General features: G+C 32.3%; 2 protein-coding genes across 3 annotated transcripts; one reads left to right on the top strand and one right to left on the bottom strand.

Moving 5' to 3' along the window:
* Positions 1-3052: 3052 nt before the first annotated feature.
* Positions 3053-6016, bottom strand: LOC107913287 (adenylyl-sulfate kinase 2, chloroplastic). 2 transcript variants are annotated; one of them, XM_016841828.2, is made up of 6 exons: positions 5657-6008; positions 4850-4975; positions 3980-4098; positions 3774-3858; positions 3640-3686; positions 3053-3529 (listed from the first exon to the last, which is right to left on the bottom strand). In XM_016841828.2, the coding sequence occupies exons 1-6, from the start codon at positions 5880-5882 to the stop codon at positions 3431-3433; spliced, it is 702 nt and encodes a 233-aa protein (XP_016697317.1). In that variant the 5' UTR covers positions 5883-6008; the 3' UTR covers positions 3053-3430. The 2 variants fall into 2 exon arrangements, with proteins under 2 accessions (XP_016697317.1, XP_040959927.1); XM_041103993.1 differs by having other exon boundaries at positions 3640-3858; positions 5657-6016.
* Positions 6017-24988: 18972 nt separating this feature from the next.
* LOC107913285 (60S ribosomal protein L26-1) lies at positions 24989-25718 on the top strand. The gene has a single exon (XM_016841827.2). It carries the CDS (start codon positions 25104-25106, stop codon positions 25542-25544), a length of 441 nt encoding a protein of 146 aa, XP_016697316.1. The 5' UTR covers positions 24989-25103; the 3' UTR covers positions 25545-25718.
* Positions 25719-25761: the final 43 nt, after the last annotated feature.

The raw sequence follows: 25761 nt of genomic DNA, 5'->3' as shown, positions 1-25761 counted from the left end.
ACTATCACTTTTGGTAATGTTCAGGTTCCCATACCTATCATTGATCAAGAATTGAATCCAGAACCTCAACAAGACAATGTTGAACAACTCCCCATTCAAGATGAGTTAATTGTTCTAGAAAAACAAACTCAACAACCTCAAGAACAAGTGCCATTAAGAAGGTCCACAAAAGAAAGGAGAAATGCTATTCCAGATGATTATGTTGTATTCCTCCAAGAACATGAGGATGATAATGGAATGATGGAAGATGATCTAATCAACTTTCATTAGGCCATGAAAAGTTCTAATTCTGAAAAGTGGATTTATGCCATGAAAGATGAGTATAAGTCTATTCAAGACAATAAAGATTAGGAACTTGTCTCATTACCTGAAGGTGCAAAACCAATTTGTTGTAAATGGATATTTAAAACCAAGAGGGATGCAAATGGTAATGTGGAGAGGTATATAATGTGTGTCTTGTAGCTAAAGGATATACTCAGAAAGAAGACATTGATTTTACAGAGACTTTATCTCCAATTTTATTGAAAGACTCTTTCAGGATAATCATGGCACTTGTTGCTCATTTTGATCTTGAGTTACATCAGATGAATGTTAAGGCTGCATTTCTTAATGGCGACATTGAAGAAACAATTTATATGGTGCAACTAGAAAACTTTGAGTCAGAAGACTCAAAGAATATGGTTTGCAAATTGACAAAATCCATCTATGGACTCAAACAAGCTTCTCGTCAATTGTACCACAAGTTTCATCAAGTAATTATTTCGTTCGATTTTGAGATGAATATTGTTGATGATTGTGTGTATCACAAATTCAATGGGAGTAAGTACATATTTCTAGTTCTATATGTCGATGACATTTTGCTTACTGCTAATGATATAGGCTTATTGCACAAAACCAAGAGGCTTTTATCTAAGCATTTTGAGATGAAAGATTTTGAGACGCCTCTTTTGTTTTAGGAATTCAGGTACATCAAGACTGAACTCGGGGTATTCTTGGATTGTCACAAAAGAGCTATATCGATAAATTACTCAAAAGGTTTGGCATGCAAAGTTGTAGACCAAGTGACACCCTGTCACTAAAAAAGAGACAAATTTAGTCTTACTCAATACGCTAAAAGTAACCTTGAAATTCAAGAAATATAAAAGATTCCCTATGCATCAGCTGTTGGGAGTTTAATGTATGCTCATGTATGTACGCGTTCGGATATTGCGTACATTGTTGGGATGTTAGACAGATATATAAGCAACCCTGGTATAGACCATTGGGTAGCAACCAAAAGGGTTATGAGATATCTTCAAAGAACAAAAGATCTTTTGGAGGTCGTAAGGTATTCTGATTCTGATTTCGCTGGCTACTAAGATAGCAGGAAATCTATATCAAGCTATATTTACCTATTAGCTGGAGGAGCTATATCCAAGAAAAGTGTCAAACAGACACTTGTAGCTTTGTCCAATATGGCAGCAGAGTTTGTAGCATGCTATGAGGCATCAAACCATGGAATATGCTTGCGAAACTTTGTCACTGGGCTGCGCATTTTGAAAAATGTAGAAAGATCACTCAAATTATTTTGTGACAATAAGTCAGCAGTGTTGTATTTCAATAACAATAGAAGTTCATCTAAGTCAAAGTATATTGACAAAAAGTTCCTGGTTGTGAAAGAAAGAGTTCAAAATGGTCAAATATCCATATAGCACATTGGGACAAACTCCATGATAATGGATCTGCTCACAAAAGGTTTACCACCCAAGGTCTTTCATGAGCACACTGTTCACATGGGTGTTTCATTGTTTGAGGATATCATGATTTTGTGGGAGTTTATATTTTATTTGTTTTATGTTTATTTTCAGAAATTTATGTATTTGGTTATTTTCTGATCAGAAATGAATTATTCAATTTATTCACTCTGTTTGTTATTTTGATACTGACCTTACTTAAGTTTAAAGAGGACCAGTTGGAAATAGACATGCTTAGATCGTATTGCATGTAATTTTCATGCTACACATCCATACTTGATCTATGTCATTTGGTTGTGCTAATATACGTGATCAGGGATGGATTTAGTTATGATAAATGTAATGAAAGTCGCTTTATTGCTATGTTAGCATAATTAATGGACGAGATTATTCGGAATACCTTTTGGATATGATAGTAAATTTTTTGAGCTCATAAGGTTATATAATGACATGTAATTATAGAGTAATTAATATATATATATGTGGTCCAAGTGGGAAATTGTTGGAAAATATGGACATCACATATATAATAAGGGTAATTACATGTTATTATTTACTATCATGATAGGTTAGCCCAAATTAAAAATAATCTAATTTGGTTAAGGTTTAATGGACTTTAATTATTAAATAAAGTATGGGTCAAATCTATGTAGACACTTTAGTAATTAATTCCTAATTAATGATGAGCTAATTAGGAATTAGGGCTAATGTGCTAAAATTATATATATTAGGGTTATGGTCCCCAAATTATACATGAGACAACTTTTCTAATATCTCATCCTTAGGAAAGAGAGCAAATATTCTTTAAATTTCTTGTGTGTTAATTTGGAAAATCAAAACCTAAAGATCTAGAAATTTTCAAGGAATCCATGGATTCAAGTACGCTTCCGCATTTAATTCTATTATATTTTGTTCTCTATGATTTGACAAGGTAGATCCTGATTTATAATTTCTTAAGTTTTATATCATATCTTGGTTTACAATTCTAACACTAACTCAATTGTAAAACATATAAAAACCTGTTATTTTAACAAAATAAGAGATTATTCTGAGGATAATTTTGTCTTTACATATAAAATCTAAACTACATGGTAGAATTTGAATTCAAAACATAAAAATATTTTAATTATTATATCATTTCAAAATTTGGATACCTAACGTGCCAAAGCCTTTGAGCAAAGATTTGAAAGGATGATCCAGATTCGGCTCTTTCTAATTCAGGTATACTCCAAGACTGAACTTGTTGGAAACTGTCACATCCCTAGTTCTCTAGGCTAAGGACCATCAAGATATATGCTTTAATCAAGGCAACATCCAGGTTTATGCATACAAAATATGTTTGCTTAACATTAAAGAACAATGAAAAAATCTACAAATTTCAGGGCACCTTTCACTGAAAAACCTCATAACCAATAATTACAATAACTGAGCCAATACCAAACAACGTGCCTTCAAGAAGACACTTCCACTAGCCAATACCAAACAACGTGCCTTCAAGAAGACACTTCCACTAATTAATCAAGCGATTAATTATCTACACTGGAAACAGTAAGTTTCCTTGATGCCTGAAACAGGATATAGATATAGTTTACCTAATGTGGAAGCAATAAATTTCCTTAATTTTAGAAGGAATCCAGATTTCCATTGATTCAGCACATGATATTATGGCAACCAGGAATTGCAAGGTTTCTCACTTCTTATGCCCGTAGGTAACCCTTCTCCTCCAGGTAAGATATCACCGTTTCAGCCATTTCATATGGCGAAGCAATGTTGTTTCCCTTTTCTGGTAATACTATCTGCAAAATAGAAAAAAGGTTGAGCTCCAATTCCTATGCGAGAATATGACGACAAAGTAGAGAATAGCAGCATTTTGAATTTGTAGAAATTCCATGGTCTTCGAATATACCTCAAAATTCAGAGGTGGCTCATATGGGTCATCGACACCGGTGAAACCTACAAAGAAGATATTACATAAGCTACTTCTAAATTGTGAGCTTATACCAACTTTCATATATATACAAAATTCCAGAGAATGGCCACCTTTAATTTTTCCAGCTCTAGCAAGCTTGTACAGGCCCTTTGGGTCCCTTGCCTCGCATATATGGAGTGGCACATCCATGAATACCTGAATAAAGCATTGCCAGGATAACTTTTCTTAGAGCAACAAAGAATTTTTCATCCGATGCAAATGCTCTTTATCACAACTAAGATCAAAGCCGTCCGGATTTTTTAGAGGCAGCACTTACCTCAATGAAATCCCCTTCAGGCAACAGTGCACGACAAGCATCCCTGTCTTTTCTGTAGGGAGATATCACACTAGCAATGCAGATGATGCCAGCATTAGCAAAGAGCTTGGCTACCTCTCCTGTGTGTGAATCATAACAAGTTAAAAGTTGAAACCAACCATCATAAGAAGAGAATGAAAAGGTAAAGCAGCTGAGGACTGGAACAACATTTACGCATCCTTCGTATGTTTTCAGCTCGGTCTTCTGCTTTAAAAGTAAGGTCACGGTTTAAACCATACCGAACATTATCACCGTCAAGGATGTAAGTCAATTTTCCCCTTGAATACAAGGCTTGGCACAGAGCACACGCCAAATGTGTTTATATTCATGTACCACCACAGTGAGAGAAAGGGGGAGAGAGTGAACATGCTCTTTAGTTTATCAAGGAAAACTAACAGACAACAGGAACAAAGAATCAAGTATAGTCACAAGGAAGGCACTCTGAAACTAAGGTGCTTTTGACTCGTCATTTAGATCTGATGTATATCCTAAAATAGATTGATGACATGAATCCACGAACATCCTCTAATAGTTGGAGAAACTTTGAAGAAAAAACATACAATGTTATATGCGTACCAATATTTTACGCTCACACCCAAGTCAAAGTTAATTTTGAAATGTCACCTTGGTGGTAAAAGTACTAACGAAATAATTAAATAGTTACATGTGTGTGCCACATGTACCTCATAATGGAGACTAGTAAAGCATGCTATAAGCTCAAGAAGCCACTAATATACTCAATAGAAAGCAACACACAAGAAATCACTTAATGGGAATAAATGAATAACATTAGCATGACTTTCAGTATCCATATAAATTAGTGCCACAAACCTGAGCCACTGAGACCCGTAACCCATATGACACAACCCTTTTGCTGAAGCAACTCCTGTCGATGAAGTTTACCAACTGAACTTTTGTGCCATACAATGTTCGTAGCCATCTGGCGGAGATTTTCACCTACTCACACGTTTCAAACCACAACTCTAATTATAAACCAACATCTAGGAAATAATAAATAAAATTGTTAACTTTTGCATTTACTACAATATTATTAAATATGAACAAAATATTACAAACCTTAAAAATAGGATATGTAATGTGTGATTTTGAATTCCATCAACTCCATTTAAAGAACACACACACACACAACAATAACAATGTTGGGGTCCCTTCAAAATTGAAAGGGGGCAGCTAATTTCTGGCACAAGGGCCTTGAGAGAGTACAAGGGGTTCTAGTGCCTCCTCAACGGTAGGCATTTATGGTGATAACATTGGGTTAGAGTATCCATGTTCTACACCTAATTTTATTCACCATAAAAGTAGACAAATATTTTCGTTGAAAATGACATTTTTATTTTTCAAAAAATAAGGGGTTTTTTTTTTCTGGTCAGTAAAAAATAAGGGTTGAAAGCACGATTCAGAGCAATGAACCCCCCCCCCCAAAAAAAATCAAAGCAGAGTAAGCTAGGCTACGTTTACAAGCCAATGAAGCTGAAAATTACTCCAATAGTCAACCTAATTAGCATTTCCCACCTTACCAGTTTTTTTTTTTTTAATACTCCAAATAAATGGGCCAAGTTAAAAGTTAAAATAGGAAAAACCAAATCCATGTTAAAAATTAAGAAAACATTAAGTTACCTGAAATAACAGCAACGCGATCATCCGTAATCACTACGGTGGATTCCTCAGTCGCCTGCACCGAGCTCAACCTCGCATTGTTGCCACTACTCAACCCCAAAGAAGTCAACGGCGCCGGTAACGGTAACTTCACGAAGCCGGCCTTGGGAAGAGGTACTGACTGGCCACCGTCGAGACCGGAAGAAGAGCAAGAAATCGCTGGCCATACCACTTTGCCTGCAGCCATCTTAATTAAAAACAATAAAAAAAAGGAACAATAATTGGAAAAAATGGACAGTGCGAGGCGTGGTTAATGGCGAAGTAATTGCAAAATGATTTGGTTTCTGGATTTATATATAGAGCGGTCCATGAAAAGCTGGCATCATGCAAGTTTTTAGTAGGGGCGTTCAAATAACCCAACTAATTACTAATAATCCATTTATTTGAAAAGTAAAAAATTTTAATCAATCGAAATTTTTTAAAATACAATAAACAAATCGAAATATTTTAAATAATTTGGTCAATTAATTTAATTAATCGAAATTTATATATTTTTATCTTTTAATTAAAATAAATATAAAACATATATTACTAATGTTGATTATCTTTGTTTTAATAGTTAAAAAATATTATATATAATATATTTTTTTATTTCGTTTAATAGAAAACATAATAGTACAAAAAACACATTGTTAATATAAAAAATTTATTATATATAATATTTATTATTTATTTCTATTAATTATTTAATTTCAAACTGAATTAATCGATAATCGAAATTTTAAAAAATTATTAACCGACCTTCGACTGAACTAAATTCGATTATTAACCTATTAATTGACTTAGATTGGTTCAATCCGTTAATTTAATTTTAATCAAATTATCAACCCCCTAACTTTTAGTTAGAAGAGAATAACTGGGGTTTTTTTTAGTATGGAAAGAGATAAAAAGTGATAGGAGAGAACTGTATCAAGTTCACAACCGAGGTTGATAAGGTTCAGTCTAGTTGGGTGACCACTTGCTCTTATTGAAAATGAGGCTCTTTATGAAGCTTTTCAGTCAAGGATCTAGGCCACGTAATCATTTTACTGACATGACATCGATGTAACAATGAAGTGCTTAACTTGTCGGTCTTCTAGAACATCAGAGTAATTATTGAGGTATAATTCACTCATAACTTATTACTTTCATAGAAAAATATTTAGTAAATTTTTTTTTATATCTAAAAACTGTGAAATAGAAGCATAATATAGTAAAAGTAAATAAATAATATATATATAAATAAATGCATGATAATTTTTTAATCTTATTTGTGAAGCTACAAGGTATCAAATATTAATCCTATTTTCATTAATTTTTTATTCACAATTACATTGGTGCTCATCCAACTATGATCGAATTTCTATTTTGGATAAAATTTTAATATGATCACCTACCTAATCGAGTTATTTTTTTGTCCTTTTATATTGAATGTTATAAATTGATGGCGTGATAGTTTCGAATTTGATATAATAACATAATTAATTATCAATAATTATACATTTGATTAAATTGGTCATGATAATAAAAAAATTAATCGCGGATAGTCTTGTCAAGATGGTTTATGATAGAAGAACAGGATTAAGATTATTTGAAGACTCTCCTTTGAAGAATTAGTTTAATTACGTTTGTGTACTTTACTTTTCACCAAAAAAATTAATTCTCAATATTTACAAATTGCCTCTTCTAATAAAATTATAAAATTCTAATGAAATTTTAAAATAGTTAAAAAAATCTTTTTCCCCAAAATTAAAATATGATGTAACTTTAAAAAATAAAATTAAAACTTAAAAACCCTCTCTTTTTTTTTTTCAAGTTCACTTATCTTTCACTTAGCACAAAATAAACAAGAGAATCTCAGGGATCACCACATGTATGTGTGAACCATAGTGTTTATCAGGAGCTTGGGATTTTATCCTAAGTTTCAATAGTAAGCCTTCTCTAAAACCCTATTTTTTATTGTGTTAAATATTTGTTTTTATGAACATTGATATGCAAGCTCTATTTGCGAGCTAGATATGAACAGTGATGAGCTCCTTATGATTTGCTAGCTCTATGTTTAAGCAAATGTTTTGACACTATAAACTTCTGAAACCATTGGATATTATAACATGCCATAGAATTATGAGTATTCACCTTATGTTTTGTGATTTGGGCGAGAGGCCCTGGGACAAGTCTGGAGAGATAAGGGAATGTGGAGCTAAGCTCCATTCAATGGGATATGTTGGTGTGTTTGGAGAGTGCCTAGCTTTATGCTACACTTATGGGGCATGTTAAGACTAATTGAGTCATTCTGAGGTGTTATAAGAAGATCCACTTATCTAATAGGAAAGAACTTGTGAATAAGATTGTGTTTTTTAAAATATTATGTTTTACAAGTTAATTGACTATGAGTAATTGCGAACTAGACTTTGCGTAAGTATGGCGTGCCCAGTTCGCAATTCAGTGACCTTGCCAAGGCTTTTGTTTAACTTATGTTTTGTGCGTGTAATGTGGTTACTCTTTCATGTATATTCACTGAGTTCACAAGAACTCACACACTCCTTTTCAAACACTGCAGATAGTTAGATCGCACGGTATGTAACGGCAAGGCGAGTGATCTAGGTGAAGCATAAATACTGAAAAGATGGTACAAGCGAACTTTAGACATAAAGGTAAGTGAGACTCCGCTTGGGATTAGAGATTTATTTCTACCTGTTGACTTCAATGATTGTTCTAGGACTTAGTTATTCTTAAAGTTATTCATTATGTTTTTATTTGCGAACCAACAAAGTTAAATATATACACACCTGAATTTTAAGTATATGAATATAGTCCAAGTTTGATTGTTAGTTTCTTAGATTATAAGTTCACGCCCAAGTTTTTTAAAATTTTTAACAGAGAGTTCGCCATAAGCAAAAACATGAAATAATCAAAACTAGCTAACTTATGTAGAGTTCGCCAAGGTTACTGTGAAGTGACAACATTGTCGATTTGTGCAAAGTGCAAACCTTAATAATTGGTGAACTGATATTTGCAAACTCTTAAAAAATTTTGATATACGAAATAGGAGAAACCCTACGAACCATGTCACAGTATCTAAACACGTAGGGTAATTCACGAAACTTACCTTGTTTATAAAGTCCTACATTGAAAAGACTTAAAAGGTGCGAGCCACGCTAGGAGTGAACCTTGATGTTGAGATGTGTAACATATAGCTAACGAGATAACTGTTTACTTAAACTTAGAATACCACCTGAATAAAAGTTAGTTTAAGTGTATTGATGAAAGTACTTATATGATATTCCACTGCATGTTAGTAACTTAAGCATATTTTATGTTTTAACTTGTGGTGTGTTGGAGGTTAGATTGGGTTGGGTTTTAATGAAGAGTCAGTTGGGTTGCTAATGTGGCATTCCATAGCTCGAGTTCAGCAATCGGACTAGGTATAAGGTATTACACAGCTCTCAAGGAAGACCCTCATTTTGAGACTGTCAATGATATCGCGATATCCAACCCTGGGTATCGTGATATCATTGTCATTAGGGGACAAAAAATGACATTAGAGGTAGTCCTTGTCCAACCAAAGCACCAAGCAAAATTAGACATTTAGGGACATTTTGGTCACTAAAACTTAGGTTGTAATCAGCTTTAAAAAGCCAAAAATTGGCTGAAGAAAAAAAAAGCTGTAGTTTTAGGTTAGAAAGCTTTAGTTTAGGTTTTTCTTTCATCTTTTTAGTTTAGGGTTAGAGTTTTCTTCTTTATCTTTTTAGGGCTTAGTTTATTTTTCTAATTTTAGTGGTAGTTAATAGTTAGTTATTATTGTAGGTAGTGTTTATTTACTTGTTTAGTACCTTAAACTCCTTGTAATTTTAGTTTAATCTTTAGTATTAATGCAACTCAGTTTTTTTTCGTTTCATCATTAAAAATCTAATTTTTAAGTGTTCTTTTACATTTCCTTTGTTGTCATTTTATTTATCTTCAAGTTTGTTTAAGAAAAACCCTAGCTTTTCTCATTTCTCTTGCATTTACCCTTTATGCATTTTTATGTTATTATTGTGTTCTTTTTTTCTTAAGTAGTAGTATGAGTAGCTAAATATTTGGTGGTTGGTTGATAGAAGTGTTGTTTAGTTAGCCTTTGGGTCAGCGACTAAATTGCAATAAACTAGACTAAATTGAATAAACTTCAAAAATTAAGATTGATTCCCCTAAAGGAAAATCAAGATAAGTGAGACCGAGAGGTAAATTTTATTGGGCATCAATTCATTAGTGTCAGGTTAGTTGGGTGAGGTCGAGAGATAAACTAGAATAATTTGTCTAAGTTGCTAAATTTGACAGCGAGAGGTAAAATGAAGTCAATTTAGGAGTGTTAACGATTTAGATCCCTAATTCAAAATTTAACTTACAACATGGAAATCAACCAATCGTTTTTTGTTATCATATTTGGTATTTTTATATTTTGATTTATTTACAGTTTAGTCTTTTTCAGATTTAGGTTATTAATTAGTTTAACTCAACCTCAAATTATGTATTGTATACTATAGCAATTAGTGATTAGCTAGCTAGACTCCTTCATTGCATGCACTTTTGCATAGAAATCACTAAACCATTGACTCTATTAGGTTTGATCATTGGAATACTCCGATGTTCCAATGTAACACTACAAATATTAAAACTTACTTGTCACACTTGCAGACACCGCACTTATTATTTGATTGATTGTTGTTTTAGTGTTGATTTCTCTCCCCCATCCATGAGAGTATGGGAGAGGCGATCAGGGATCCAAGTAGTTATAGATTGAGATGTCTGCATAGTATTTGAAGAGTTATCTCTTAGCTTAGAAACACACTTTAAATCACTCGATTTTGAGCTTAAGAGCTCAAATTATGAATGTTTTTGAAGATTGTGCGAGCAAAAATTTTTAATAGGATTATTACGGGAAATTGTGAGTTTTGAGCTTTAATTTGAGTTTAAATCATATTAGGTTCGATTTTAGGCTTAATTTTTATTATATATGAGCCCAATATTGTATATATTATGTTTTATTATTTTATTATTTATTTATTCCGAATTTTAGGACATTTTTAAGTATTTAAAGTTATTTAGGAGTTTTATGTTTTTTAACAAAAAAGAAAGCTTAGTTTTACTAAAACTACTTTTTGTTTAGATTAATTAAAGTTTCATTATACTTAAGAGTTTTATTTTGATGTAATTAGCCAGGTTATATAAAGGTCATTCATTATTCATTAGAGAGATACATTGATTAATAAATTTCAACTCTTTGAGTTATTTCTCTTTGTGAGAGTTCTCTTTTGTTTATTTTAGAAGTAGGTTTTCTTATTGGTTTTCTCTTTGAAGTTGTGGGAGAACTCTTCACCCTCCAATGTACCAAGGTTCAGCCTTAGGGGGTTGGTTAGAACCATTTTGGAGCTTGTTGAAGATCATTCTTCAAAGGGTTTTGTAGGACATGGACTTTCCATCACCATTGGTTGATTTTATTAAAGCAGTTCTTCAAAAGGGATAATCTTTCCATCATCCATCTTACTTTTGTTTTCTTCCATTCTTCATCCTTCAATTTGACAAGGATTATTTCTTGGAGAGTTTATTAGAGCCATTAATTGAATTTTTTCGAGTTTATGTCTCAAAATTTTCAATTGGACACTTATGGCCTACATTTTTATCAACTTTGTTGGGATGTACTGGGGCTTGATATTGTTACGAAGTTTACAGCTTAGCTAGGAAGTGTTGAGTTTTCGGCTACTCTTAATGATACCTTGTCGGTTCTTATTCCTAAAAACCAGAAACCAAAAGTTGTTTTTTAAATTTTGACCTATTGCTCTTTGTAATGTATTGTATAAAATTATTGCTAAAGTTTTCTCTAAGTGGTTAAAGTCAATTCTGGAAAAACTCATTTCTACAATGCAGTCTGTTTTTGTTCCAAGGAGACTGGTCATTGATAATGTCATGGTTTTGTGTGAGATTATCCATCATATGAAGAACAAAAGTCGAAGAAAGGTAGGTAAGGTAGCTATGAACATTGATATAAGTAAAGCTTATGAAAGGGTTGATTGGTCTATTTTTTTTATTTATTTTAACTAATTTGGGTTTCGTTGACCATTCGTCTAGTGATTATGTTGTGTGTTTCCTCGGTTTGTTATTTTGTCATGTTAAATGGGCATGAGGTGGGATTGGTTATTTCGTACAAAGACATTAAGCAATGGGACCCTTTATTGTTGTACTTTTTTATTCTCTGTTTATCGTGGAGCCCCTCCAATTGCCCATCTGTTTTTTGTTGATGATAGTTTTCTTTTCTTAAGAGTTATTGCGTCGAAATGGAAATCGGTACGTTCTATACCTTCTACTTATGAACAGGCATCTAGTCAAACATTTAATTTTCTTAAGTCAGGTGTTTAGTTCCAATACGAAGCTTGCAGATAGATAAATTGCTTACTCTTTGCCTAACATCTCCACATCATTAGCCCATGGCTCATACTTAAGTCTTCCCTCGTTCATTAGGAAGAATAACAAGCAAGTTTTTGGTTTTATTAGATATTATTTGAACAAGCAAGTACTGAGTTGGGAAAATAGACTCTTGCCTAAGGTGGGCAAGTAATTTATGCTCAAGTCTATTGCTTAAGCCATCTTGGCTTATTGCATAAGTGTATTCATACTCGCGTTTGGTTTATGTCATGATTTTTCAAGACTCAGGAATTCATTCTGGTGGGGATCAAGCTCGAGTAATAGTAGAGGTGTAACAACCCATTTTTTAGTAGTGTCAGAAACAGTGGTTTCGGGGTCACCAAATTCGACGAGTAAGTTCATAAATATTATATTTAATACTTACGAGTTAATCGTGACTTCGAAAAGGTTTTTGATTTAGTTGTTTTTATTTTATAAGCGATTTATTAAGTTCAAGTGGTATGACCCTAAGGTCAAGTGGTTTTAGAAATTGAGGTATCAAGACCTCATTTTTATAAACCAAGCTGTAAATATTTTTATAAATATTTATAGTTTAATTAAGGTGGTATTAAAGTTTTGTTGGAAAATTTTATCGTTTCGATAGTTAATTAAGCAAAAAGGACTAAATCGTAAAAGTTAAAAAAGTCAATCGCTATTAATTTAAATGTGTTAATTGATTAAAGAATTATAATTTGAAGACCTTAATGGGTAAATTACCCATTCTTAAGTTGGTGAACGGTTAAAGCTTTATGTTCTTTTAAGTTTATATGTGATTTTTATATTATAATGTTATTATTAAATGAAAAAGATAAAATAAAGAAATAAAAGTTAATAAAATAAGAAAACGAAGGTTTTCCTCTTCATTTGACATCTTCATCATCAAAACACCATGGCAAGAATAACCAAGGTTTGGCCATGCTTCAATTCATGCATGGTAAGCCATTTTTCATCCGTTTTTAATAATTTTTATGTTTTTTAGATCGTGGCAACTAGGTCCAACTAGCACGTACCTTCGATTTTGAAGGTGTTAAAGATTTTGAATGTTTCCATTGATGAATCTTGTGATTTTTGATGTTATATGATGAATTTGGAATGTTGATTTATATTTAAAAGTATTTTGTTAAGTGGTTTTGATGAATTTTTTGATTAAGGACTAATTTGTTAAATTAATAAAAGTACAAGGATTTAATGTGAAATTGTTGCATAAATGGAATGTTTTGAGTACTATGAAAATTTGGCTAGCTTGGGTTTGTATTAAAAATGGTTAATTTGCATGTTTTGGGTTTAGGGACTAAATTGAATAAAAGAAAACTTTAGGGGTAATTTTGTAAAAATGTAAAAAATGACCAAATTACGTGAAATGAATTTTTTCATTGTCTAAATTAATATATTGAATGAAATTATTAATTTAGATCAAGATCAGGTGGAAAATCAAGAAAAATGGAAAATTACCAAAATGCCCCTAAACTTTGGTATTTATGTAAATTAGCTAGGTAAGTCCGTATGAACCGTATTCTATATAATTTTGATTAAATTGAATATTAAAATGTGATTATATTATGATTAAATCAATATATAAACGTTAGTATGCAATTTACTGTGTTATGAAACAATGTAAATCCAACGACGTATGACGATTACCGAGTCCCGTTTGAACCTTAGGAATTCATAGGATACAAATGACATGTCATTAGGGTTACCAATTTTTTTGAGGTCTTGCATGTGTTGAGGACACAACACAGCTCGAATGAGCTTACTGTTACTCAGCTCGTATGAGCTTACCGATTACAGCTCGTAAGAGCATACCGATTCATAGCTCGTATGAGCATACATGTATAGGAAATGACGTATTACAGTTTAGCACACCATGTATGAGCTATCCGAGTATCCAATGATATTCTAAATTGTTCAACGGGAAATGTTCTGTTACGAGACAATTTGAGTTCGATACGAATTAATACAGGTATATACATGAAATACATGGAAATGATGGTACATGATATATTGATGTATTGAAATGGATGATAAATATATATGAAGAAACGGTAAGTGAATGATATGTATCATAACATGTACATATATGAACATATTTGATATGATGCTACATGGAAATTATGTAAGTTGAGACGAGTAATAAACTCAAGTGTGACATGTTGAGAAAATAAGGTTATCAATGTTGAATTTATATGAAATATGTTCAAGTATGCTAACATGTGTTGTTATTTGATGCTTAGGCAAGTGTCATGTTGTTGGTTGAATAGTATTATGTTTACTTATAAGTTGCATTGAAATGGTAAATGCTCAAATGAAAATATGCTTGTGCTCATGAAAGAGTGGTAAGGTTTAAATTATGCAATTTCTTATGAAATGGCTTATCATGTGATTAACTCGAAAAAGGGCTATGTTTAAATGCACTAGCTTGTGGCTATGGTTGAATGATATGTTTATGGTTTGTGAGTTATGCATATGGAACAGGTGTGGAAAGTAATGAAATGCAAATGAAAAATAAAGAAATTTGGGAAGAGTTTAAAGTTGTTTATAATCCTAATATGCTAGCAATAATATGTATAAGTGATGTTGTGGATTTACTCATTTTGTGAGTTCTTGAGTATGGTTTCATGAATCTTGTGGTATCGGTATATGATTATTCTTGATATGTGTAAACTTTATATTTGAAATGGATTGATATGATTATAGTTCATATGAGCTTACTAAGAATTCATTGCTTACGTAGTTGTTTTTCTTTACCTTTCAGATTATTGAAAGCTCGATCGGGTTGGAAGCTAGTCGGAGATCCATCACACTATTCATCGAGTCACTCGGTACTTTCAGTTGGTTTAAGTTTGGTTATAATGACATGTATAGGTTATTTTGGCTAATGTTGGCCTATATATTTTGTTGTGATTATAGGCATTTGAGTTGGCTTGTGTTTTGGTATATTTTGATATGGATATATGTGGCCTGAATTTGGTTGAGGTGTGGCTTGATTGGTGGTTGAATTATGAAAAGTAAAATGATAGTTATATGTGCATTTTGTATAAGTGTTTTGTGAGTTGATGAATTAGTTGTGAATTGGTACCTTGTTGTGTAAGACATATATGTCTAATTATGTTAGAAATTGAAGGGCATGTTTAACATCAATTGGTATGTTTTGGTAAAGTGATCTACATGATATGTAATGATACAATTATACATATAATTTAGTTGAACATTTTGTTATATTGAATACATGGTTAAATATGTTTATAATTGTCATTTGAGGTGCCTAAGGGCATATTAGGTGTATGTGAATATACTACATGTTTAAGGCTTGATTTTGCTTGTTTTGGATGTCATAATATGGCTTGTTTATATGCACAATGTTAAGTGTAGGTGGATGCCAAATTGGGTGAGAAGTATGGATGGTAAAATAGCCTATTTTCGTCCACACGAGCAGAGACACGAGCGTGTGTCTCAGCCGTGTGTGACACACGACCAGGTGATACGGCCGTGTGTCCCTTGTAGTTTTTAAAAGGTTGCAAGTCAGGCTGTTGCACAGCCTAGCACATGGCCTAGCACACAGGCATGTAAGGTTACTTCGAAAGGTAGCACACGGGCGTGTGACTTGGCCGTGTGACCAAGTCAGTGAGTTACACAGGCATGGACACAGGCTGGGACACGGCTGTGTGTCCCTATTTCGAATGCCCACACGGCCTAAGACACGGATGTGTCTCTTGGCCGTGTGACCCCTACAGTTTGTAAATTTTCATCTTTTTCTAAAAGAATTCTCTGAGTTCTCGATTTAGTCCCGACTTGTTTCTAACGTGATTTTAGGGCCTCGAGGGCTCGTATAAGGGACAATATGAATGGTTTTGATTGGTTTTTTTATGAATATTGTTAAGATATGAAATGTTTGAAATTATGTTTGTTTGTACTGTAAACTCTGGTAATACTCCGTAACCCTATTTCGATGATAGATACGGGATAGGGGTGTTACAAGAGGGACTTGTTAGGCATTAGGAGATCAACTTTGTAACACCCCTAACCTGTCTCAGTTACCGAATTAGGGTTACAAAGTGTTACCGAGCAAGACAAAACATTAACTTCATTTCAAAACAGTTAAGCAAATAAATCAAAAACATATAATAAACAACTCAATTCATGATATAAATACACTTATGGGCCTTAAATCGGGCTTACGGGACCCTAAAAATAGTTTGAGAACAATCTGGGATCAAATAGAAACAAATCAAAAAAATTTAGGAAAAACTTGAAAATTTGTAAAATAGGGGTCACACGGCTGTGTGGCCAGGCCATGTGACATAGCCCAAACCGTGTGAACATCCGAAGTCAAGACACACGGCCGTGTCCCAGCCCGTGTGAGTATTTGAAATAGAGTCACGCTGCCGTATCACAAGTTGTGTGCCAGATCGTGTAACAAACTATTTTGAGTCACACAGCCGTGTTGCAGGTTGTCTACTAAGCAATGTGGATACTGCACCTAAAAACAATAAACTCGCATGGCCGTGTGAGGTGACCGTGTGTGGCACATGCCATGTGAAAGCCCATGTCGCAGGCCGTGTGCTCCATATTTAACCCCTGATTCAAGCTAATTCAAAGTACAACAAGATATACCATATCTAACTCATTTCTATGGTTCAAAAGCACATTTAAAACACCAATTTCATGCCAAATTTCATCCACCCTATGCCTAACCAATATGCCATTCAAAGGCACCACAATCAAATATCATTCATTCAAATACCCTAGCTAAGAAAGCACATGGCATTAATCATATATTCATGTTCAAACCATTAACCAAGTTGGCCAAAATATAACCATGCTCAAAAGTTTACCATTCCAAAGAATTATCACCAATTTCTTAACCTTAAGGATTAACCTAACCAAAAACAAATACACATCCAAAACCAACCATTTAACTAGATATATCATCATAACATAACACTTTACAAGCTCACAACTTAACACTTATATACATGCCACATCCCAAAATAGAAAACAACATCTACCAAAATAGTTGGATAGTGTGAGCTTCCAGTCGATCCGTCCGGTCAATCCACAAATTTGGCAACTACAAAAGAACATAAATGAAACAAGTAAGCTACATAAGCTTAGTAAGCTCATAGTTTAAACATCAAATTAACTTACCTTAATCGAACAAAAATATTCAAAGAGTTGATTTACAATTCTTGATATCCAAATACAAATCCACAAACCCCATTAGTTTTTGCTCGAATATCTCAAATAACTTATCATTACCATAAACCACATTTCATCAATTTAATTTTCCACGCATGTAAACAAATGGTTCATTGTAACATTTTTCACTTACTAATACCATGAATATGCATTAACATTCAAACACATAATAAATTGTAATTCAATTAACACTTAGCCCGACGAACTAAGTAACTCGACTCGGATACTCGAGTAACTAAACCACACTAGAGGTGTCATAGATGCATAACAAAGGCACTGAAGTGCAAATAGAGGCATCGAAGTGCAAACAGAGGAACCAAAGTGAAATCCTATACAAGCGTACATACTGATTATAATGGCATTCCAATCGTATCCTAAGCGATTACTACGTTCAATCGGGCATATATGTAAATTTGTTACCTTTATACATATTTATCATTTAGAGGCATTTCATCATTTCCGTACACATACTATAAATTCAATAAATTCATGTAAAAAATGTACAATCACAAGGATTGCCACCATCTATTATTCATTGTCATATGAACTTTATTACAATATTCAATAATATATAAGTAACTAATAAAGTTTCCCATACATTTATACAACTAACTAGAAACAATGCTATAATCACAAGAAACTTACATTTACTTATCAAAACACTATAAACTTACCTACGATTACTTTAGGTTAAAACGTAAGGACATATTCCATAATTTTCCCCTTTTTTGGTTATTATCTTTTTTATTTGGTTCTTAATCTATATAATAATTAAATTCAATTTATTACATTCACATACATTTCAAATTCAATTCAATGCATGAGAACCTTAACTTTTCATTATTTATATATTTTCCCTAAACTTTTACATTTCTCACAATTTAGTCCCTAAACTCGAAATTCAAAATTTAACAAAATTTTACAACTTCTCATGCTAACCAAATTTTCACTCATCCATTTTCAGCCCAAAATTATTCTAAATTCTCAAGAATTCCCTGTCAATTTTAATATTCAATCAATTTAGTCCTTTAATAAAAAAAAACTAACAAAATTAATTTATAAATTGATCATACTCAATAATCAATACTTCAAACCCATCATTTAACATCATAAACAACAAGAATACATTAATGGAAAAATCTAAAATCTTTAACAGTTTCAAAAACAAAGGTGTGGTTAGCTGGACCTAGTTGCAACGATCTCAAAAACATAAAAATAACTAAAAACAGATAACAAATACATACCATGCACACAACAATAAGCTTGGCTGAACCAAAGGATTTTTAAAAATGGTGTTCCTTCAAGTTTAGATGTTGGAGAGAAAATGAATATGATGACATTTTGCCATCTTTTGATTTAATTTAATTATTAAATTACTAATTTAACCTTGGTTTTTAAATCAAATTTCACCTCAAACTTATCCCTAAACCATCCACTATTATTCAATATAGTCTAATTACTTCATAGGTCCTCTCTAATTTGATATCTAAGGTATCAAATCAATACAATTCAATATTTGTTAAGTTTTGCATCTTTCACAATTTAGTCTTTTTTATTCAATTAACTAACTAAACATTAAAAAAATTTCACCAAAATTTAGTACGACTCTAATGTAACTCCATAAAAATTAATTAAATAATAAAACATGACCTCACATATCAAAATTGTGGTTCCGAAACCATTATTTTCGACATCATTGAAAAATAGGATATTACAGACTTTGTGTGCTTAAGAAGTTTGGTGGGATGGATTTTCAGGATCTTTGATGTTTTAATATCACAATGCTTTGCAAGCAAGGTTGGCATTTTGTAGCCAATCAAGATTCTCTTCCAAGTCTTATTTTCAAAGCTAGATATTTCCTTAGTTACAATTTGGAGGAGTATATATATTGCTAAGTCGTTTCTAGCTCGAGGACTCCAATGGAGAGTGGGTACGAAGCATAATATTAGTGTTTTTTCTGACGCATGGTTTCCAAATGATGTTAACTTTCATGTCGCATCAAGTCCGCTTGAACGCATGGTTGGCCATTAGAGAGGTAATGTTGTGGCTAAAAAATTACCATTTTGATTGAGTAATTGTGGAATTGGATTGTTTTAAAGTTATTTATGCATTCAAGGCTTCTAGGTGTTATCTTTCTGATTTTGGTGTTGTTCTTCAAGACTCTTTGCTTTTAAAATCTAATTTCCATTTTTTGTCCTTTTGGTGGACGCGGTGTTCTTCTAATAAGGTGGCTCATGAGTTAGCTAAGGTGCCCGATCGTCAAACATGGGACACTTATCCCTTGCTCCTTGTAAGCTTCTTCAATTTTGATAATATCTCTCATTCATCCAATAGAATTGAGGGATTTAGGTCTAAGTTATGGGTAAGCTTGTTGGCTTGGGTATAGTTTTCCATTGACATATTGGACTTCTTTGTTTTGGTACACTTTTTTCTTAATAGAATGATTTCCCTATTAAAAAAATACTAAAAGTATTCCTAATATATAAGAATTATATAAAATTAAAATAAATATAAAATCATAAAAAAGTAAACTATTATCTTTTAATTCTCTAAATATTTATTATCTTTTGTATTTTAACTTTTTATATTTTAGTTTGTTTATTTTTTTACAATATATATTTAAATTTAAATTTTTATAGTTACAAATGTCATTAGTCAAAGAACTAATTTGTTTAATAAAGCAATACTTTAAGTAACTATATAAGTTATTAAAATGAGAAAATGAGATATACTACAACAATTAATTTTCTATATAGGTCATTTCTTAATTACAATTGTAAAATTTTGCATTAACTTTTTTTATCATAATTAAGGAGATGAGATTGCCTGGAATGGAAATCAAGTCTCACACCTAACAATCTAATACCCTTACCACTAAACTATCCTACATTAACTATTATTTTTTTATACTTTTGTAGATATTGTAATCTTTATAACAACCTAATCTTCATTATAATTTCATGTTCAAATTTTTCAGAATTAAATTATATGCTTGTAGTTTGAAAATTGTATTAAAATGAAATTATTAGTCAAAAGGGTTTTATAATTAATAGTATTTTAGTTAATAATTATCAAGTACAAATGTAAATTAACAATGAAAAACATATATTATTGGAAAACACATTGATTTGCAACTATTGAAAAATATAGAGTGACGTGCTAGAGAAAGAGGTCACTTCCTTACCAAATGCAAAACACTAGCTTGTTTCTATATTTAGGTGATTGATAATTTATTGAACATGATTTTTGGGTTGAGATGAGTTTGTGGATTGTATATAGCCCAATAATGAAGATCATATCACTTAAGGAAATAGGTTTGAAGGATTAGATCAGATCGGATCACATCTATCTAATCCTTTGGATAGAGGAAGTTGGATCAGATTGGAATGTTGAAGACTTAGCTACCAACAGTCCTTGTTTACCTTGTTTATTAATATTATATTGTATTCAACTAGTTTAGCTGATGTTTAATAAGGATTGGTATAGCTCTTCATTATGATAGCAAGTCTCAAATAACTCTATATAATTAAAAGACTTGTATAGGAATATGTATTAAATTGAGAGCACTTAATTTGTTCAAGTAAGGAACATTATTTGTAAAAGTGCATTTTGATTGTAAAACCTTTGTGTTGTGGTTTTACAAGCTAAGTTCATAAGGGTGAATTTAGTGGTGAGAGTTCTAATCTTCGAAGGTACAAAATTGAAAAAATTATCACTAGGGTGTGAAAGATTTAGGTTCACTTGTTGTAATTGTTAAAGATTTTGGATAATTCTCACTAAGCTAGGCTTCGCGAACTTGCAAAGAATTTAAAAAGTTTTCTAAATATATTGTTGCCAAATCTACTTGGGATATTTTGGAGATTGCTTATACAGGTATTTCCATTGTTAAATAGTCAAAGATGCATATTTTAATCTCCAGATTTGAGAGTCTGAGAATGCAAGAATTGGAAACTATAGGAGAGTTTTATGCAGAGTTGTGTGATCTATCGAACCAGAAGTTTGCATAGGTAGAGGAATACTCCAATGCCAAATTGGTCAAAAAGGTGTTGAGATCTCTTCCTAAGAGATTCTTCATCAAGGTTATTACTATTGAAAAGGCCAAGGATCTTAAAAAGCTAGCTAATGATGAACTCATTGGCTTTTTGCAAACCTTTTAAATGAACTTTGAGAATGCAAAACGCAGCAAGACAAAAGACGAGAGAAACATTACTCTCCAAGTGGGTGATGAAGTGCCAACTTCTCAAAACATTGCAATTGAGGATATCTAAGAACAAATTTCCTTACTTACGCAATTTTAACAAGACTTCCAAGAAGCAAGCAAAGAAGTTTAAAAATTTTGAAGCCAGTACCAATTTTGATACATATACGGATCAAGTGAAATTTATTAAATTCTATTCACTAAAGCTGCCAATTTTCAAGCTTGGGAAATCAACAGACTTGCGACGACTTTTGGATGGCATCCTAGCATTTCTGAGTTGAGATGTCTTCATAACATTCGAAGATCTATCTCTTAGCTTCAAAATACACTTTGAATCACTCGTTTTTGAGTTTGGGAGCTCAAGTTATGACCATTTTAGTGAAGATTGGACGAGTAAAATTTCTGAACAGGATTATGATGAGAATTACGAGTTTTGGGCTTTTAATTCGAGTTTAAATCGTATTGGGTTCGGGTTTTGGGCTTAATTTTTATTATATATGAGCTCAATATTGTATTTATTAGCTCTTATTATTTTATTATTTTATTATTCCTAATTTTTAATAATTATTAATTAGTTTAAGTTATTTAAGAGTTTTATGCCAACAAGAGAGTTTAGTTTAAAACTACTTCTTGTTTAGGTTAATTAGAGTTCTAATATAAGAGTTTTATTTAGGTTTATTTATAGGCCTTTGCATTGTACACAATTCGCACAATTGATTGTTATTCAAATTCTCTTTGAGTTTTTCTTTTCAAGAATTGTTCTTGAGTTTCTTTTAGAAGAGTTTAACAATCTTTATATATTGTGGGGATCATCTTCAAACTTTTTATTGCCAAAGTTTCTATCTTGGGGGGAAACTAGAGCCACTTGAAGGGGGTTGTGGATTCTTTATGTTTCCAAGGCTTCTTAGGACTTCTACATATCACGTTCTATTTTTTTCCATCTATTGACTTTATTTTCTTCTTTATTATTCTAATCTTTGATTTCATTATTCTATTTATTTATTTTTAATTGTTCTCTTTATTTTTATCTGACTTGGATTCGTTTGTGTTTCAGGTTATGGTAGAATCCAAGTTTCTTTTTGAATGTCTAGAACCCTAAGTCAAATCTGTGATTTAGACAAACTTTATAATCCACTTCCACGTTCATCCTCACGAATCCATATCAATTTCCCTAGAAACAAATCAAAAGGAGTTACCATTAAAGAGGAACATGAGAAAGATAAAGAGGAAGGTGTCCGATGCCATGAATGTTAGGGGTATGGTCATATTCAATCTAAGTGTGCCAACACTCTTAAAATGAAAAAGATGTCACTTTGTGTAACCTAGAGTGATGAAGATTCATCTAGCAACTTAAATTCGAAAGATGATCATCATAGTAATTATGTTGCTTTTGCTACTAGTGTTGTCAAAGAAGATGGAGAAGATTCAACTAGAGATTCGGATATTAGTTCTAATGAGAAATTCTTGAAAACCTACAATGAGATATTGGGCAAGTGGAGGAAAGTGTACAACATCAATACTCAACTATTATAGGAAAATAAGCATTTGAATTATGAAAATCCTAAATTGGTTAAACATGTTGAAATAAAAGAATTACTTCTTACAAATGAGCTTACTAAAGTTAAACTCATGCTCAAGAAATTTATCACCAATAGTAACAAACTTGAAGAAATCCTTGCAGCAAGAAGGAGAAATCCAAGCAAGGGAGGTCTACGGTATGTCAAGGAAGGAAAGGTTATGATTTAGAATCCTACTGCCTTTATGAAGGTTTGAGTTTTGGTGATTTTGGTGAATGTTCAAAGCTTGTGCTGATCAAGAATAACAAAAAGGTATTCAGTTGTCACAAAAGTGGTTTATTATTTCCGTGGGGCCCTTAAACATATCAACCATCGGTGTTTCAAGATACTATATGATCTAAGGTGAAGACGTGCAGTGCCTAAAGAAGAGCCCACTCCGATGGCACATCAGCTGTGAAGAAGTATAAACGAATGTGGGTAAAAAAGGAGACTAGATATATACAGGTTTTATATTGTTCTCAAAACTCTACCATTAATGGAGTTTGGTATTTTGATAGTGGTTGCTTTCAACATATGACGGTATCAATTATACTTGTCTAACTTTGTGAATTGTCTTGCTGGAAAGGTGACATTTTGAGATGGGAAGAAAATTCATATACTGGAAAAGGGAACCTTAAATGTCCTTGGGATGCCTCAATTGAAGAATCGATAGTTGGTGAATGATCTTAAAGCCAACTTGGTCAATATAAGTCAAATGTGTGACCAAGGTCTGCTTGTCAACTTTAAAAAAGACAAGTGTATTGTCACCACCACATCTGATGAGAAGATTATGGAATGAGCCCGCACCTTTGATAATCACTATAGGGTGATTCAATCTATCTTGTGTGATAGTGATGTTGTGTCTAACTTGAAACTATGGCACGAGAAAGTTGATCATATCCACTTTGAATTATGAAGTAGTTCGAGAAACTCCAAAATTAACTAGAACCTTTGTCAACCACATACCTATATTTGGTATACCTTTATTTTCTCATTTTGTAGCTAGTATAAAAAAGATATTAACAAAATAACACATATTTTCTGATGATTTTTTTTTTGGCTAGTTTTGGAAAGGGGAGGAAAGGATTGTACAAATCTAAGCTTTAAATTAATGCTAGTTTTAAACTTATTTCAACTCAAAGGTCAATACATTTGTCATATTAAATCATCTATAATAAAAATTACATAATATTTTTTAATTTAAAATATTAAAAATAATAAGTAAATAAGACATATATTCTTTTACCATTTCAAGACTATATTATCATTTAAAATCTTTAAGTTTACTTAACGTCTACTTTTTCATTCTCATTTATCCCAAAAAAAAAAACTTTCATTGAAACATAAACCATCAATTACTCTCAATATAATATTTCTTTTAGATTTATAATGCGTATTATTTGATAATATATTTTATTTCAAATATTTCTTATGTATATTTAATTATATATTATTATATTTTTGTATATTTTACGTTCGTTCTATTATTTATGCTCGAGATTTAATATTGTCTCCTCTAATAATATTGTTTATAAAGTTTAAACTTACGTTCTCCATTTAAGAATGCAATATGTCTTATCAATTATCACTATACAAAATACTTGTTGATAGATTACATATGATGTTTAATTTTAAGTAATATATTCAAAAAATTAATTTACTTTAATACTTAAAATTTCCAACATCTATCAAATGGAACCTAAGCTAATAAATTATTAGTTTTTTTAATATATTCAAAAATAAATATCTAATAGCTTTGAATGAATTAATAAAATTTAAAAAAACCATAAATATATTAAATATCAAAACCGAAATTAGGTTTAAAAAATCTTAATCAGATAGGAGAGGGAAAAAGAAAATCCAAATCCAAGTTAGGCCACAACCCACAAAAAGGCCTAGAAAAATAGTCCTAAAGCCCAACAAATCCTAAATTTACCCTAGTTTCCACCATATATTCTCTCAATACCCTACTTCTCAAACTCTAGGTTGGCCGTCGCCGAGTCGAAGAGGATTCAAGCCCCTTTCCCCACAGCAAAAAATGAAGTACAACCCACGAGTCTCCTCCTCTCGCCGCAAGAGCCGCAAGGCCCATTTCACGGCACCCTCGTCGGTCCGCCGTGTGTTGATGAGCGCCCCACTCTCATCCGATTTGAGGTCCAAGTACAACGTCCGGTCCATGCCGGTGCGCAAGGACGACGAGGTCCAACTGGTTCGTGGGACTTACAAAGGCCGGGAAGGGAAAGTTGTTCAAGTCTACCGTCGCAAATGGGTAATCCACATCGAGCGCATCACCCGCGAGAAAGTTAATGGTTCGACCGTCAACGTTGGGATTAACCCATCCAAGGTTGTCATTACCAAGCTGAGGCTGGACAAGGACCGGAAGTCGTTGTTGGACCGTAAGGCTAAGGGACGGGCTGCTGCTGATAAGGATAAGGGTACTAAGTTCTCTGCCGAGGATATCATGCAGAGTGTCGATTAAGGTTGTCTTGTTTTTCATTGCTATGATATGCTTTGTTATGTTACAATTTACGGAGTTTGCAACTATTGGACATCATTTTTCATAGTATTTATCTTCATGTTATTGGATGAGGAATCTGGGATTTTGTAGACTTTGATAATGCTATTATATATTGCAATTTTTGTTTTCATTTTATTTTGGTTGCATGATTAAATTCGTAGGCATGGAACTTATAATG

This window comes from Gossypium hirsutum, chromosome D11, assembly GCF_007990345.1.
Source record: "Gossypium hirsutum isolate 1008001.06 chromosome D11, Gossypium_hirsutum_v2.1, whole genome shotgun sequence".
Taxonomy (NCBI): Eukaryota; Viridiplantae; Streptophyta; class Magnoliopsida; order Malvales; family Malvaceae; genus Gossypium; species Gossypium hirsutum.
The sequence above is the reverse complement of the archived record's forward strand: the minus strand, read 5'-3'. Positions and strand labels throughout refer to the sequence as shown.

Bases quoted from the DNA above. Each gene is read 5' to 3' on its own strand.
- LOC107913285 (XM_016841827.2), top strand. From the start codon at position 25,104: ATGAAGTACAACCCACGAGTCTCCTCCTCTCGCCGCAAGAGCCGCAAG.
- LOC107913287 (XM_041103993.1), bottom strand. From the start codon at position 5,882: ATGGCTGCAGGCAAAGTGGTATGGCCAGCGATTTCTTGCTCTTCTTCC. The intron at 4,099-4,849 runs GTTTGTGGCACT...ATTCACACACAG, and splicing joins TACGGGTCTCAGTGGCTCAG to GAGAGGTAGCCAAGCTCTTT. The intron at 3,530-3,639 runs GTATATTCGAAG...TCTATTTTGCAG, and splicing joins AGCCACCTCTGAATTTTGAG to ATAGTATTACCAGAAAAGGG.